This window comes from Pseudophryne corroboree, chromosome 4, assembly GCF_028390025.1.
Source record: "Pseudophryne corroboree isolate aPseCor3 chromosome 4, aPseCor3.hap2, whole genome shotgun sequence".
Classification (NCBI taxonomy): domain Eukaryota; kingdom Metazoa; phylum Chordata; class Amphibia; order Anura; family Myobatrachidae; genus Pseudophryne; species Pseudophryne corroboree.
The window spans coordinates 184,404,738-184,419,721 of NC_086447.1; the positions used below are offsets into that span (position 1 = coordinate 184,404,738).

Below are 14,984 nucleotides of genomic sequence, written 5' to 3' on the forward strand. Positions count from 1 at the left end.
CAGGATTTGCATGGGGGGGTTTCCAGAACTGGGTGGAGCCAATCACGGGGGTGGGGACTGAGGTGACCCAGTATATGCTGGGTCCTTAAAACTAGTGTGTCTGTGTATGTATATATATATATACACACATATCTACACACACATATATATATATATATATATACCGTATATACACCTATATATATCTATATATCTATATATACATATATATATATATATATATATATATATACATAGCATATTAAACATGCATACACACACACATATATTATATATATATATATATATATATATATATATCCAAGAAGAGTACAGGCACTCACCACTTCCTTGATGATAATGAATTTATTATACCTCACAGGTGTATCTCACATAGAGAGGAACGACAGCATGTCAGCAAAAATGTCGATGTTTCGGCTCCATCCGAGCCTTTGTCAAGACAGACAAAATCACATCAGGCTGCAGGGTGTTAACCTGATGTGATTTTGTCTGTCTTAACAAAGGCTCGGATGGAGCCGAAACGTCGACATTTTTGCTGACATGCTGTCGTTCATCTCTATGTGAGATACACCTGTGAGGTATAATAAATTCATTATCATCAAGGAAGTGGTGAGTGCCTGTACTCTTCTTGGATATATTTTGGACTATTTGTGAGCTCTTTATGGAGCACCGCCCATGATGCAATTTGCAGCAGTGAGTGTGGATTCATTGGAGATATATATATATATATATATATATATACACACACACACACACACACACACACACACACACACACACACACACACACACACACACAGTACACGTATATATACGCATGTATATATATCATATGTGTGTGTGTGTGTTTATATGTATGTATATACATGTGTATATATATATATGCAAGCACATGGATATACCGTATTTGCTGGCGTATAAGACGACTTTTTCCCCCTGAAAAACATGCCTCCAAGCGGGGGGGTCGTATTATACGCCGGGGGTCGTCTTATACGCCGGGCGGGAAGTCGTCTTATACACCCGGTGCGGGAAGTTGCGAAACAGGGGCGTGGCCTAGCATAAGGGGGCGTGGCCTCACGGGCGGACCCCCGTTTTCAGCAATCCAGGGGGTTAAGAAGATGATGTTGGCTGCCCCCCCCCCCCCACTTCCCCCGTGAAGTGCCTCTATCTAACCTGTGTGAGTGTAAGGTGAGTGTACGGCGCTGCCGGCGGGTGAAGCTGTGTGAAGTCCGGCTCCTACACAGGGACAGGAGCCAGGTGCTGCACGTATTGTTACAGTGCAGCACCCGGCTCATGTCACTGAGCAGGAGCCGACATTCAGCACTGACAGGCGGTTAGGCAGGGAGGACAGCGGACAGCGGCAGCACTGACATGTCTCTTACAGTATAAGAGATTTGGAGTATCAAGGTATGCATAAGAAGGAGGGGGGGGACAGCGGCTTAGGCAGGGGGGACAGCGGCAGCACTGCAGGGAAGCTGCAGGTGAGGGGGGCTTACAACTTTATGTGGTGGGTTAATACTGGTACTACAGGTATCCATAATATGGATTCAAGGGCGGACCAGACAGCTGCTAGTGACAGGGAGACGGCAGGGGTAGTCTTATATGGCGAGTACATAACAAACTCTATATTTTGAGTGGAAATGTTGGGGGGTCGTCTTATACGCCCAGTCGTCTTATACGCCGGCAAATACGGTATACTGTATGTACTATAATTAAAATAAAGTAAACTTTTATTAAGCACTTACAAGTGCCACCAGGAAGACAGCAGGCTGCAGAGGACGATAGACAGCCATTAATAATACTCATGCAGTATGGTGGAGGGGGGTTTCTGGGTGCTCGGAAACCCCCCCTGGGTGCGCCACTGATCCTCTTCAACACAATGGTGGTCATTCCGAGTTGTTCGCTCGTTGCAGTTTTTTTCGCAATGGAGCGATTAGGTAGAAAATGTGCATGCGCATGGTACGCAGAGCGCATGCGTTAAGTAATTTAACACAAAACTTTGGAGATTTACACAAGCTCGAGCGACGTTTTCCCATCGCTCGAGTGATCGTAGTGTGATTGACAGGAAGTGGGTATTTCTGGGCGGAAACTGGTCGTTTTCAAGGAGTGTGCTAAAAAAATGCAGGCGTGCCAGGTAAAAACGCAGGAGTGGCTGGAGAAACGGGGGAGTGGCTGGCCAAACGCAGGGCGTGTTTGTGACGTCAAACCAGGAACTAAACGGACCAAGGTGATCGCAATCTGTGAGTAGGTCTGGAGCTACTCAGAAACTGCAAGGAATTATTTAGTAGCAGTTCTGCTAACCTTTCGTTCGCTATTCTGCTAAGCTAAGATACACTCCCAGAGGGCGGCGGCCTAGCGTTTGCAATGCTGCTAAAAGCAGCTAGCGAGCGAACAACTCGGAATGAGGGCCAATGTTGTAGCTTTTTACGTGTCTGAAAGGATAAAGTCTTTTCCCACTACAAAGCACTTGCCTGTCATTTCATCCACAGACAAATTATGTGGCGTTTTCCCTGACCAATTCCAGGACAACTAGTGAAAGATGCAAGGAAAATATTCTTACAGTGCTGTTTCTAGACAATCTGGCACCCAGTGTGAACACAAAAAAAATCCCCCACATTATAATAAAAAGGGCCGTGGCCGTGCTGCAAAGGGGCGTGGCCTTACAGGAAAAATACTACCATATAACAACACAATAACACCCCTTACACCATATTTTGCCCCAACAGTTATGCCCCTAGCACCATATTAAGCCTCATACTGTAATGCCCCTTGCACCATATTACGCCCCACACAATAATGCCCTCTGCACCACATTATGCCCCACACAGTACTGCCGCATGTTATCCCCCACACACTAATGCCCTTTGCACCAAATTATGCAGACACAATATTATGTAGCATGCCTCACATACAGTGCCTTGCTAAAGTATTCACCCCCCTTTGCATTTTTCATGTTTTGTTGCCTCACAACCTGGAATTAAAATGGATTGTTTGAAGGTTTGCATCATTTCATTCACAGAAAATGGCTACAACTTTGAAGATGTTTTTTTATTTATTTTTTTATTGTGAAGCAAACAACAAATAGGACAAAATAACAGAAAACTTCAGCGTGCATAACTGTTCACCCCCCTAAAGTCAGTACTTTGTAGAGCCACCTATTGTGGCAATTACAGCTTCAAGTCACTTTGGATAAGTCTCTATGAGCTTGCCATATCTTGCCACTGTGATTTTTGGCCATTCCTCAAGGCAAAACTGCTCCAGCTCCTTCATATTGGATGGTTTCCGCTTGTGAACAGCAATCTTCAGTGTCTGACCACAGATTCTCAATTGGATTGAGAGCTGGGCTTTGACTAGGCCATTCCAACATATTTAAATGTTTCCCCTTAAATCACTCGAGTGTTGCTTTAGCAGTATGCTTCGGGTCATTGTCCTGCTGGAAGGTGAACCTCTGTCCCAGTCTCAAATCACAGGAAGACTGAAACAGGTTTTGCTCAAGAATATCCCTGTATTTAGCACCATCCATCTTTCCCTCGACTTCAAACAGTTTCCCAGTCCACTGCTGAAAAAATAGGATTTTGGTACTTACCAGGTAAATCCTTTTCTTTGAATCCATAGGGGGCACTGGAGTACTCTTGGGATATGGACGGTTCCACAGGAACTAGGCACTGAATAAATTAAAATTTGAGACTACTCCTCCCCTCCATATCCCAGAGTACCTCAGTGTTTTTTTACTGAGCCGAACAGGAGCTATAGAGGTTGACAATGGAGAAATACATATAACCAAAACGGACAACAATAAAGTTGACACATAACGATACTGACAACTAACAGTTGACACCAACCCGATAGAATTTCTAATTTGAAACAGTCGGTAAGAGTGTGTTACCATAAGATTTTCTGAACCTACCACAACCAGGTAAAACTGCTCTGGGTGGGCGTCCAGTGCCCCCTATGGATTCAAAGAAAAGGATTTACCTGGTAAGTACCAAAATCCTATTTTCTTTTTCATCCACTAGGGGTCACTGGAGTACTCTTGGGACGTACCAAAGTTTCCCCCATGGGCGGGAGAGCTCTTTGGCACCTGTAACACTAGACGGCCAAAGCTAAATGCTGATTCCGCAAAAGTATCAAACTTATAAAAGCGCACAAACGTGTGCACTGAAGACCATGTAGCCGCACGGCAAAGCTGTGTCGTAGAAGCTCCACGACCAGCTGCCCATGACGTTCCTACAGAATGTGTGGAATGAGCTGTTACTGATGTAGGCTGCTGTAACCTAGCATGAAGGTAAGCCTGACGTATGGTCAGTTTTTTATCCATCTGGATAAGGTCTGCTTAGAAGCTGGCCAACCCAACTTGGCCGCATCATAGAGGATAAACAACGTATCCGTCTTACGAACTGTAGACGTTCGGGATACATAAACGCGTAATGCGCGTACCACATCCAAGGTTCCAGAATCTCCTGTTAACACAGGAACTACTATTGGTTGATTGATGTGAAAAGAGGACACTACTTTTGGTAGGAAAGCGGGATTCGTCCGAAGTTCCGCTCTGTCATCATGAAACACTAAATACGGTGGCTTGCATGACAAGGCACCCAAATCTGAAACACGCCTTGCCGAAGCCAAGGTTAGGAGAAAAATTGTTTTCCAAGTGAGAAACTTAATATCCACTTGTTGTAAGGGTTCAAAATAAAAAGACTGTAAGAAATCTAAAACCAGATTCAAGTCCCATGGCGCAGTAGGTGGAGTGAATGGAGGCTGTACTCTGAGGACACTCTGCATAAAGGTGTGTACCGACGGCAATAGAGCCAATCTTCTTTGAAAATAAATTGACAACGCAGATATCTGCGCTTTTAGTGTGGATAAACGCAGACCTCCATCTAACCCCATCTGTAGAAATAACAAAAGACGGGATAACTTGAAAGACGATGTCGGAAGCTTCCGAGCTTCACACCAACCTATATAGGCACGCCAAATTCTGTAATAATGAGCTGCCGTAGCCGGCTTCCTAGCTCGTAACATGGTTGGTATAACTGATTCTGGAATGCCCTCTCTTCTTAAGAGGGCGGTCTCAACAGCCACCCCGTCAAACGCAGCCGTGCTAAATCGGGGTAAAGGAACAGACCCTGTTGTAACAGGTCCGGACGTAGTGGGAGCGGCCAAGGATCGTCTGTGAGTAGACCGCGGAGATCCCAAAACCAAGCTCTCAGAGGCCAATGAGGCGCCACTAATATGACTGTGACGGACTCTCTTTTGATCCGTTTTAGCAACAGGGGGAGCAGCGGAAACGGTGGAAACAGATACACGAGACTGTATGGCCACGTGATTGTGAGAGCATCCACCGCCACTGCCTTTGGATCTCTCGTTCTGGACACGTACTGGGGCGTTTGATGATTGTGGCGATATGCCATCAGGTCCACCTGAGGGTAACCCCACTCCTGGACCAACATGTGAAACACTTCTGGATTTAATGCCCATTCTCCTGGATGAAAATCCCGACGGCTGAGATAATCCGCCTCCCAGTTGTCCACTCCCGGAATGAATACTGCCGACAATATCACTTGGTGATATTCGGCCCAATTGAGGATTCGAGCTACTTCCCGCATTGCCATGCGGCTTTTCGTTCCTCCTTGTTTGTTGATGTATGCGACCGCCGTCGTATTGTCTGACTGCACCTGAACAGCCTGAGCCTGCAGCATGTGCACTGCTTGTCGTAACGCATTGTAAATTGCCCGGAGTTCCAGGACATTTATAGATAGCAATCTTTCGTGATCCACCCAGAGACCCATGAGCTGATAATTTTGAACTACTGCTCCCCAACCTCTGAGACTCGCGTCCGCCGTGAGAATTATCCAATTCCAGGCGCCGAACCGTTTCCCTGCGGTTAGATTCTGTACTTTGAGCCACCAGAGTAGAGACACTCTGGCCCTTGGAGACAACCTCACCCTGTGGTGAATCTGCAGATGCGAGCCCGACCACTGTGTGAGCACATCCAGTTGAAAAGGACGTGAGTGAAATCTTCCGAACTGAAGCGCTTCGAAAGCCGCCACCATTGTGCCTAAGATGCGAATGCACAAATGAACCGAGACTGTGCGTGGCTTGAGCACTAACTGTACCAGATGACGAATGACCTGTACTTTCTGTTTGGGTAGGTAAATTCTTTGATTTACCGTATCGAGAACCATACCTAGGAATTGAATTCGTTGAGACGGAATTAGATGTGATTTTTTGAAGTTGACAATCCAACCGTGGTGAACCAGTACATTGTATGTCAGCAATGCCTGTTGAAGGAGGATTTGTTGAGACGGGGCTTTGATGAGTAAATCGTCCAAGTACGGAACTATTATCATTCCTAGGGATCTGAGATGAGCTATCATCACAGACATCACTTTGGTGAATACCCGAGGCGCTGACGAGAGGCCAAACGGTAGAGCCTGAAACTGGTAATGGTTCTGTCGTATTGCAAACCGCAAGAACCTTTGATGAGGTGGCCAAATCGGAATGTGTAAGTACGCATCCTTGAGATCCAGCGCAATCATGAATTCCTGTGGCTCTAGGCCTGCAATTACTGCCCGCAGAGATTCCATCTTGAATCTGTAGTGAGTGACGTACTGATTGAGGCCCTTTAAGTTCAATATTGGCCTGACCGAGCCATCCGGCTTTGGTACCACAAACAGACTGGAATAATAACCCTGACCCTGTTGGTGTACAGGGACTGGAATCAAAACTGCTGCATCCAGCAGAGACTGAATGGCAGTTTGCAGAATCGCCTTCTTGTCGTCCGACACAGGCAGTCCTGTCCTGAAAAACCGCATTGGCGGGAGACAGTCGAACTCTATTTTGTAACCTGTTAAAACTAAATTGCGGATCCACCCATCTGTGGACGTCTGAAGCCACGCCAACTGGAATGACTGAAGGCGTGCTCCCACAATAGGAGATCCGAGATGGGCTGGGAGTGGGAGCCCGTCATGCCACTGGCTTGCCGGTGACTTTATCCTGACGAGTGGTATTGGTTTGTTGGAAACCACGTCCCCGACCTCGTCTACCAGGTGTGGCCGTTCCCCTGCCACGCCCGCGAAAGGACTGAGGTCTAAAGGATTTGAACGCCGGTCCAGAATGCCTCTTTCTAGGTACTGTTGGAGGTAATGGTAAGAAAACCGACTTTCCTTCCGTGGCCTCAGAAATCCATTTGTCCAATTCAGGACCAAATAACTTCTCGCCCTCGTAAGGTAACGCTTCTATACCTTTTTTGACCTCTGCTTCCGTTTGCCAAGAACGTAGCCAGAGTGCTCGTCGTGCTGTAACTAGCGAGGATGAAAGGCGAGAAGTGAGCTGACAGACGTCAGTAGAAGCTGTACATAGATAGTCAGCAGCTTCCCAGATTTGATCAGCGAGAAGTACAAGGTGATCATCAGTTAAGGCAGACCTGAGTTCTGTTATCCATACCATTAGCGCCTTAGTTACCCAAATGCCACTCAACCCAGGTCTAAGCAGCACTCCTGCTGCTGTATACATGGACATTAGCATAGCTTCTATTTTACGGTCCGAAGGGTCCTTAAGTGTAGTAGCAGCTGATACTGGTATGGTTAATTTCTTTGTAAGTTTAGACACAGATGAATCCACCAACGGCGGATTCTCCCATGTAGCTGTTACGGAGTCTGTAATCGGATAACTAGACCTAAATCTGTGAGGTATAGAAAACCATTTATCCGGATTCTTTCTTGTTTCTAGTAACATTTTATTAAGAGATTCCGAAACAGGAAAACACATTGGAGTTATCTGTCGTTTAGTAAAGACGACCTCATTATTTATCAGAGGCTCCTCAGTTTCTGTAAACTTCAGAGACTGACGCACCGCTCTGATGAGATTATCAATGCCTGGGCTGTCAAAATCCTCACTATCTGACTGCTGGTCTACTTCGCCCTCCTCAACCTCATCTTGTACAGTGAGGTTTGGCGTAGAATCGTCAGAAAGTAACATAGTAGAAACCGGTAATTTATAAGAGAAATGAAACTTATCCCCCTTAACCAAAGAGGATTTAGACTTTTGGTAAGGCTGAGACCCCTCCGGTAGTTCTAGCGGTCTCACCCTAGACTCAGATCTTGCCGCCTCTCGCTCCTGCCGAGAGGCGGCCAATTCTGATTGCAATCCAGCTAGGACATCTGCTAACATAGCCCATGGCGGGTCCGGGGTTGAAATTGGATTTGAAACCGGAGCAGAAATTGTATTTGTTTCTGAATTTACAAAACATACTTGACATGTGGTAGATCCATCCGGAAATAAACCCTTACAGACATTGCAGTGAAACTGCTTTTTGGACTTTGCTAATGTCTTACTCATTATGCAGACAGACAATACAAAATACAAAGATAGACAACTTGCGCGACTCAGTAAATAGCACTAAGGTGTCTCTAAAATATATATATCTGGCCAAGTGCAGTGCATGCCAGCAATATGCCTGATCCCAAATTCCCCCTAACACCCCTGCGCCTTCAATGGTGGAGAGATGTAATACAGGAAATTCTGGAAATACAACAGGAAAAACAGGAAGCATGGTTAATATGTACCCATGCTCACAGTATAACACAAAGTGCAGACTTATAATATGTCAGCAGATTTAATAAACCTCTTATATTGCATTAACCCTGCACATATAATTTGTTCCTGTTTAACAAAGGCTTAAAAGCCTATTTATGCAGCGCTGCCTGAACATGCTTTCACCCCTGTGGGTAACATCAGACCTGTATATAATATAGAACCCTGAATATAGTAACATCAGACCTGTATGCTTATTATTAGTGTGCCCCCCCCCCATGCTCCGTGTACCGCCTCACTATACACGGAGGCCGGCTATGCTGAGAGGGAGCCGGAAGCGGCATCGGAGCAGGGGAGCGTGCCGCATAGAGCCGTGGAGCGGCCTATGCATAATCAACTGGCCAGCGCGGCTCATAGCGGCAGGGGAGGCAGCATAACAGCGACGCTGGAAGCGGCGGCGGGCGGCTGTAGGCAGCGGTGGGCGGCACACACACGCACAGTATCCCATCCAGCGGGGCGGCAGCGTGAGCTGACCGCCCCGTTCAACATACCTGGACCCTGTGGTGAGGGCTATGACGGGGCTTCTTCTGTAAGCTCTGTCAGCCTTTTCTGCAGGCGTCCTGCACGTGGTGGCGAGGGAGTTCTTTCCGAAAGGCCCGACACCCACAGCTGCTTCAGTAGCTTCCACTATCCCGGACCCTCGCCTTTCTGGAAGGGGGGAAGGGATGTGGTCTTGAAAATTCAATAATTGTGGACTAACTCCACAAGCCTTGTTGCTCGATGAGCACCGAAAAAACACTAAGGTACTCTGGGATATGGAGGGGAGGAGTAGTCTCAAAATTTTATTTATTCAGTGCCTAGTTCCTGTGGAACCGTCCATATCCCAAGAGTACTCCAGTGACCCCTAGTGGATGAAAAAGAAACATCCCCACAGCATGATGCTGCCACCACCATGTTTCACTGTGAGGATGGTGTTCTTGGGGTGATGGGATGTGTTGGGTTTGCGCCAGACATAGGGTTTTCCTTGGTGGCCGAAAAGTTCAGTTTTAGTCTCATCTGACCAGAGCACCTACCTCCATACATTTGGGGAGTTGCCCACATGCCTTTTGGCAAACTCAAAACGTGCCTTCTTAATTTTAACAATAAATAATGGCTTTTTTCTGGCCACTCTTCCATAAAGCCCAGCTTTATGGAGTATACGGCTTATTGTGGTTACATGCGCAGATACACCAGTCTCTGCTGTGGAACTCTGCAGCTCCTTCAGGATTACCTTTGGTCTCTGTGCTGCCTCTCTGATTAATCTTCTCCTTGCCCGGTCTGTGGGTTTTGGTGGCCGGCCCTCTCTTGGCAGGTTTGTTGTGGTACCATGTTCTTTCCATTTGAAGATGATGGATTTGATGGTGCTCTGGGGGATCATCAAATATTTGGATATTTTTTAATAACCCAACCCTGACTTGTACTTCTCAACAACTTTGTCCCTGACTTGTTTGGAAAGCTCCTTGGTCTTCATGGTGTGATGCCTCTTGCTTAGTGATGTTGCATCCTCTGGGGCCTTTCAGAAAAGGTGTGTTTATACTGACAGATCAAGTGACACTTAGATTGCACACAGGTGGACTTCATTTCACTAATTATGTGACCTCTGAAGGTAATTGGTTGCACCAGCACTTTTGAGGGGCTTCATAGCAAAGGGGGTGAATACATATGCACATGCCAATTTACAAATCTTTATTTATAAAAAATATTTTTTATATACATTTTTCTCATTTCACTTCACCAACTTAGACTATTTTGTGCAGATCCATCACATAAAATTCAGATAAAAAAATAAATAAATTACAGGTTGTAATGTAACAAAATAGGTAAAAAGCCAAGGGGGTGAATACTTTAGCAAGGTACTGTAGCAATGTCCCTTAAAATTGCCACACTACCTGCTCATTGTCAGGGACTGTTTCATGCTGCTGCTGCCTCCGCCGTCACTGTCCCAGGCACTGCTGTGCTGATCGCGCCTGCCTCCTCCCTCTGGCTCCATCTAGTAAATGTCCCTCCCAAAATGGCTTCTGCCTCCTCTAGCATCCTTTAGAAGTGTCTCTTCTGAGGTGGCGGACATTTTGGGTGGGACATTTTCAACAATATTCCAAGCGGAATGGCCAGACCTCATGGAATACTGTAAATTCAAAGAACCACAATTGGATATATATAAAATATCATCACAATTACATTATACTTGTCAGCTTTAAAATGTTTGTCTCTGGCAGAGTTTCTGGAGAGGAGATGATGCAGCGGATCACAGCATAAAGCCATGATTGGGTCTGTGAAGAGAGAGCGTGGCCAAGATGATGATATGCTATGAGAAATGCCTCCCATAGGGCTCATGTACGCAGACCGGATGTACAAAGGTAAGCTAGTCTTTCCAAAGAACTCCTCAAAATGGACACTCCACAAGAGTAGGCAAATATGACTAAAGTTAGTGTTTTGTTTTATTTGAACATTGTTTAAACAGTTACATAGAAGCTGTGATAGGATTCCTTCAGCAAATTTCCTTCCGAAAATCCAGATTTATGATGTTTATGACTCCTGATGTTTGAGTACAGACTCCTAAGAGCCAGAGCTAATAAGAATTACACACTTTCAACAGCTCTCATTTTGTGCTGCCAATCTCAAACCTAGAGGGGATTAGATTCAGCCCTGACCACAGATTACTGGGATCTGGGGTTAATAATCTCAATATTGCCACATTTCAAAACCAAAATTTACCACAGATAAATGGATCGGTCTTGGTTTCAGCAACAGGGCCTCACAGAAATGCAGCTGACACATTTACAGGAAGCATATTAAGTCAAAAAGCATTTACCTCATTTCACATTTTGGGGCTGATGCAGAGTTGGTGGAGCATATCTTGCAGTCAATTAGCATTGTGCGTGTGTAACACCCACATGTGTGCTCGCGATTTACTCCCATCTCCGCATCAGAACCTTTATTTGTACTACAAATCGATCAATGTCTCTTCCGTTGTTAGCTACTCACAGATGCGCAGTTGGAATCCAACCTGTCTTCTACTAGTCCGATCTTGCACAAGTTCTTGGAATTCTGCAGCCAGTACTCCAAGGAGTCTGTGGATCGGCTGGGACAGATTACCTGGCAATGGGCAAAAGAGGAAACAGACAAATTGAGCCCATAGGCGACATTTATGAAAGGTTCACACATGGCATGAAAGTATAAGTCATGCCCTTATTGCACTGTATATGCTGCATGCATTTTAGGCAACAGGCATAGATTTTACAGGCGCAAATAACAACATTTGTGACAGTGCAAAACTTTCTAACAGGGAGCTAGGAAGATGGCTTATTCCTTGTAGACAGGGAGCTAGGTACCTTCTGTAAGTACGTTTACAAGTAGGACTGGGGTTTTGTTTATCAGGAGTAGATTATTTAAAAAATATTAAAGGAGTGAAAAATGAGAATTATGGTTTATTCCGTTTAGTGGTGTGTCTACAAAGGACGTCAGAGACGGTGGATTACAAGCGTTGGTCAATACTTTCACTTGGACGTCTTTGTCACCTTCCAAGTGCAAAAGGTTGAGCAGTAATTAATCAGTGATGCTGATTTTTTTTATGTGGGAATGAAACATGGTGGTTGTTAGTTTATTGTGCCTGGATTATTATTATTATTATTATTATTATTATTATTATTATTTAATCCTTTGAAATGATACACACTGTATGGAGCAGCAGAATAGAGTATTTTTTGCCTAACAATGACCACATTCTCCTGCACAGCAAATACGCACCACAGGAAATGCAGTTATTTACCTTCCAAACAAATGACCATTAATTTATTAATTAGGGGATGATTATATTACTAAAGTAGCCTCCCTCCCTCTGTTGACAGCCATATACAGGAAAAGTGTAAAGACAGGGGTGACGCGAGTACAGAGCCAGGCCTGGGGCTCAGGAGGAGCAGACACTTGGTGTGATGAGAGTCCATTTCATCTCGCACTGTGCCAGACGCTTTTCTAGATTTTTGTTCTTACAATTTGATTTGATCTGCTGTAGTCCTATAAATCTTTTAATATGCCCTTCACATTTATTATGTGTGGTCCTAAAATGGTCAGACAGGGGGTGTGCCTCGAGACCTTTACGGATGTTGTATATATGCTCCGCAGCCCTTGTTTTTAGAGCTCGTGATGTCTTCCCTACGTACATTTGTCCGCATTTGCACTCTAATAAATAGACTACATTGCCACAGTGCGAGATGAAATGGAATATTAATCTAGACACCCTGAAACCCAAGGGACACAACGTAGATTTTGAACTCAAATGGTTTTTAGATTGAGTATTTTATCTCTTTGGTGTAATCTTAGATTAATTATCACTTCAGGATTTTATAGATTTTCACTGGTTTTAATTGTTTTATTTTCACTCATGTACTAATATGTTTTTTTTATCTCTTTTGTATGTAATGTCAGAATCCGGACTCGATTCAGGAGACAGCTTGGGACCCCACCCGGGTAATAGGGATGGACAGGTTGGGAATACAAAGTACCACCAAGATAGGTATCCATGTGGGTGCTCCCTACTGTTTCCATTCATGGTATAAAGATTATCTGATCCCTGATGCAAGATGGCCGATAGGGCTTCATAATATGGAGAAGAAATTCTTGTTCCCAAAAAGTAATGAGTGTGGGCGTTGTGAAATGCAAGGAGTAGATGGTCTATGAAGCGCACTGATTTCACTGCCGGTTAGGAGTCATGAAAGGTATGGATACATAGTGTGGAACGTATTGATCGAGTAACAACAGGAAGTTGCCACTGAACCGCACACACGTGACTTCCGGTTGGAGATTGCGGAAGTCGCAGTATCGTAAACCCTACCTTGTGGATGAATCGTCAACACCTAGTAAAGACAAAAAGAATCCGGAATTTGCGGTGCAGGAAAACACTCCCTGTGGGACACATTGTTAAGAGAGTTAAGATAGGAACTAGCTATTGGAACGCACACACGTCACTTCCGATTTTAGAACCCGCAAGTAACGGTGCTGCGAATTATCCAATTTGTTTGCCTATTAGCTAGGTATATAAGGACATTTGATACACTATTCCTCATCCAATTCTTGAGAAAGGTTCTACTGAACCGAAACGCGTTGCTTGGACGGAGGAAAGGTGCACCTGGATCATTGGTGAACTTACGCTGACTTACGCTGACAAACCCATTGCGGTGGTGCCAGGCTATTTCAGCCCAGGACCACACTTGCTTATTTATAAGCTAGCCCACCGCAAACTCGAGAGATGGTGAGAGATTCTTTCCATTCTGCCTCTTGAAAGCACAAGTCACCTTTATGGATGAATTAGTCCACATTGGACTGATAATATTTATTTGAAAAATTTCTAATTAACATCTGTTTGTTGCGTCAATAAATTTGTTTCTTGTCATATGGTATGTATACCGTTTCATAATTCTGGTAACCGCTGCACATGGTTATTGCCTCATTAAGAGCTAAACAGACATCCACAAGAACTATGGATGTAATTATTCCACATTGCACGGATATAATTTATTTGTAGATTTTAAATCAACATCTGCTTGTTGTGTCAATATATTTGTTTCTTGTCACATGGTATTTATACCGTTTTTTAACTCTGGTAACCGCTGCACATGGTTATTGCCTCATCAAGGGCCCAATAGACATCTTTAAGGACTTAGCGCCTGTGACATCTTGTTCTATCTTTTTCTTCTGATCAAATTGGGAATTGGTGTTTCTTCCCCCCACTTGAACAGTGTGTCAAGACAGCTTTGTCCATTTAACTGCGCAACTCTGAGATTGTACGATTTACTTTTTGTTCATTGTTAGTTATAACATTTGCCAATGCAAGATGTATAGTATATGACACAGATATTTCTCCATCGCAAACTCTATATTGCAGACAACTATTTCTCATTGCATTTCACATATTACAGAGATAATTCTTCATTGCAAACTACTGTATAAATTCCAGAAAAATACTCCCCATTTCCAGGAATAGTTTATTAACCATTGTCAGCCAAATATTGGCTATAGTATAGTACAAAGAAATAACCTCCATTGAGAGACATGTATTTCTGAGAAATATTGCTTATTGCAAACTATATATTGCACATAAATAGCCACATTGCCTCTGCTGCTTCTCACACAGGTAGCCACCAATTACCAGACACATGGGGGGGGGGGGGATTCAGTTAGGTGAGAGTATGCAGAAGTCAAACTCGCCTAGTTAAACGGGCACACTTCACCTTCGTGTCTGCACCTGAGATTCGCACAATTCAATTAGAAGTGGCAATTCTCACTACTCACAGAGAGGTAGTACGAATTTTGTCTAGAAAGCAAACTGGGAAAAGAGCATGAAAAATCGGGGAGCCTTCCTAGAGTTCAAAAAAGTGACAACTTTGTTAGTACGACCATATAGAAGGCTGTAA

The 14,984-nt window shown here is 44.5% G+C and overlaps 1 protein-coding gene and 1 long non-coding RNA gene across 3 annotated transcripts in view; one reads left to right on the forward strand and one right to left on the reverse strand.

Moving 5' to 3' along the window:
• The window catches only part of LOC134909144 (uncharacterized), a 77,245-nt gene extending 63,307 nt beyond the window's left edge, over positions 1-13,938 (forward strand). The window contains exons 4-5 of the long non-coding RNA XR_010175855.1: positions 10,791-10,931; positions 13,000-13,938. This is a non-coding gene — a long non-coding RNA (uncharacterized LOC134909144). The remainder of the gene's footprint in view (positions 1-10,790; positions 10,932-12,999) is intronic.
• Positions 1-14,984, reverse strand: part of SPHKAP (SPHK1 interactor, AKAP domain containing) — a 526,349-nt gene that overhangs the window by 291,984 nt on the left and 219,381 nt on the right. For both annotated transcript variants that reach the window (XM_063915636.1, XM_063915635.1), the window contains exon 3: positions 11,560-11,670. In XM_063915636.1, the coding sequence (XP_063771706.1) occupies positions 11,560-11,670 (111 nt within the window). The remainder of the gene's footprint in view (positions 1-11,559; positions 11,671-14,984) is intronic.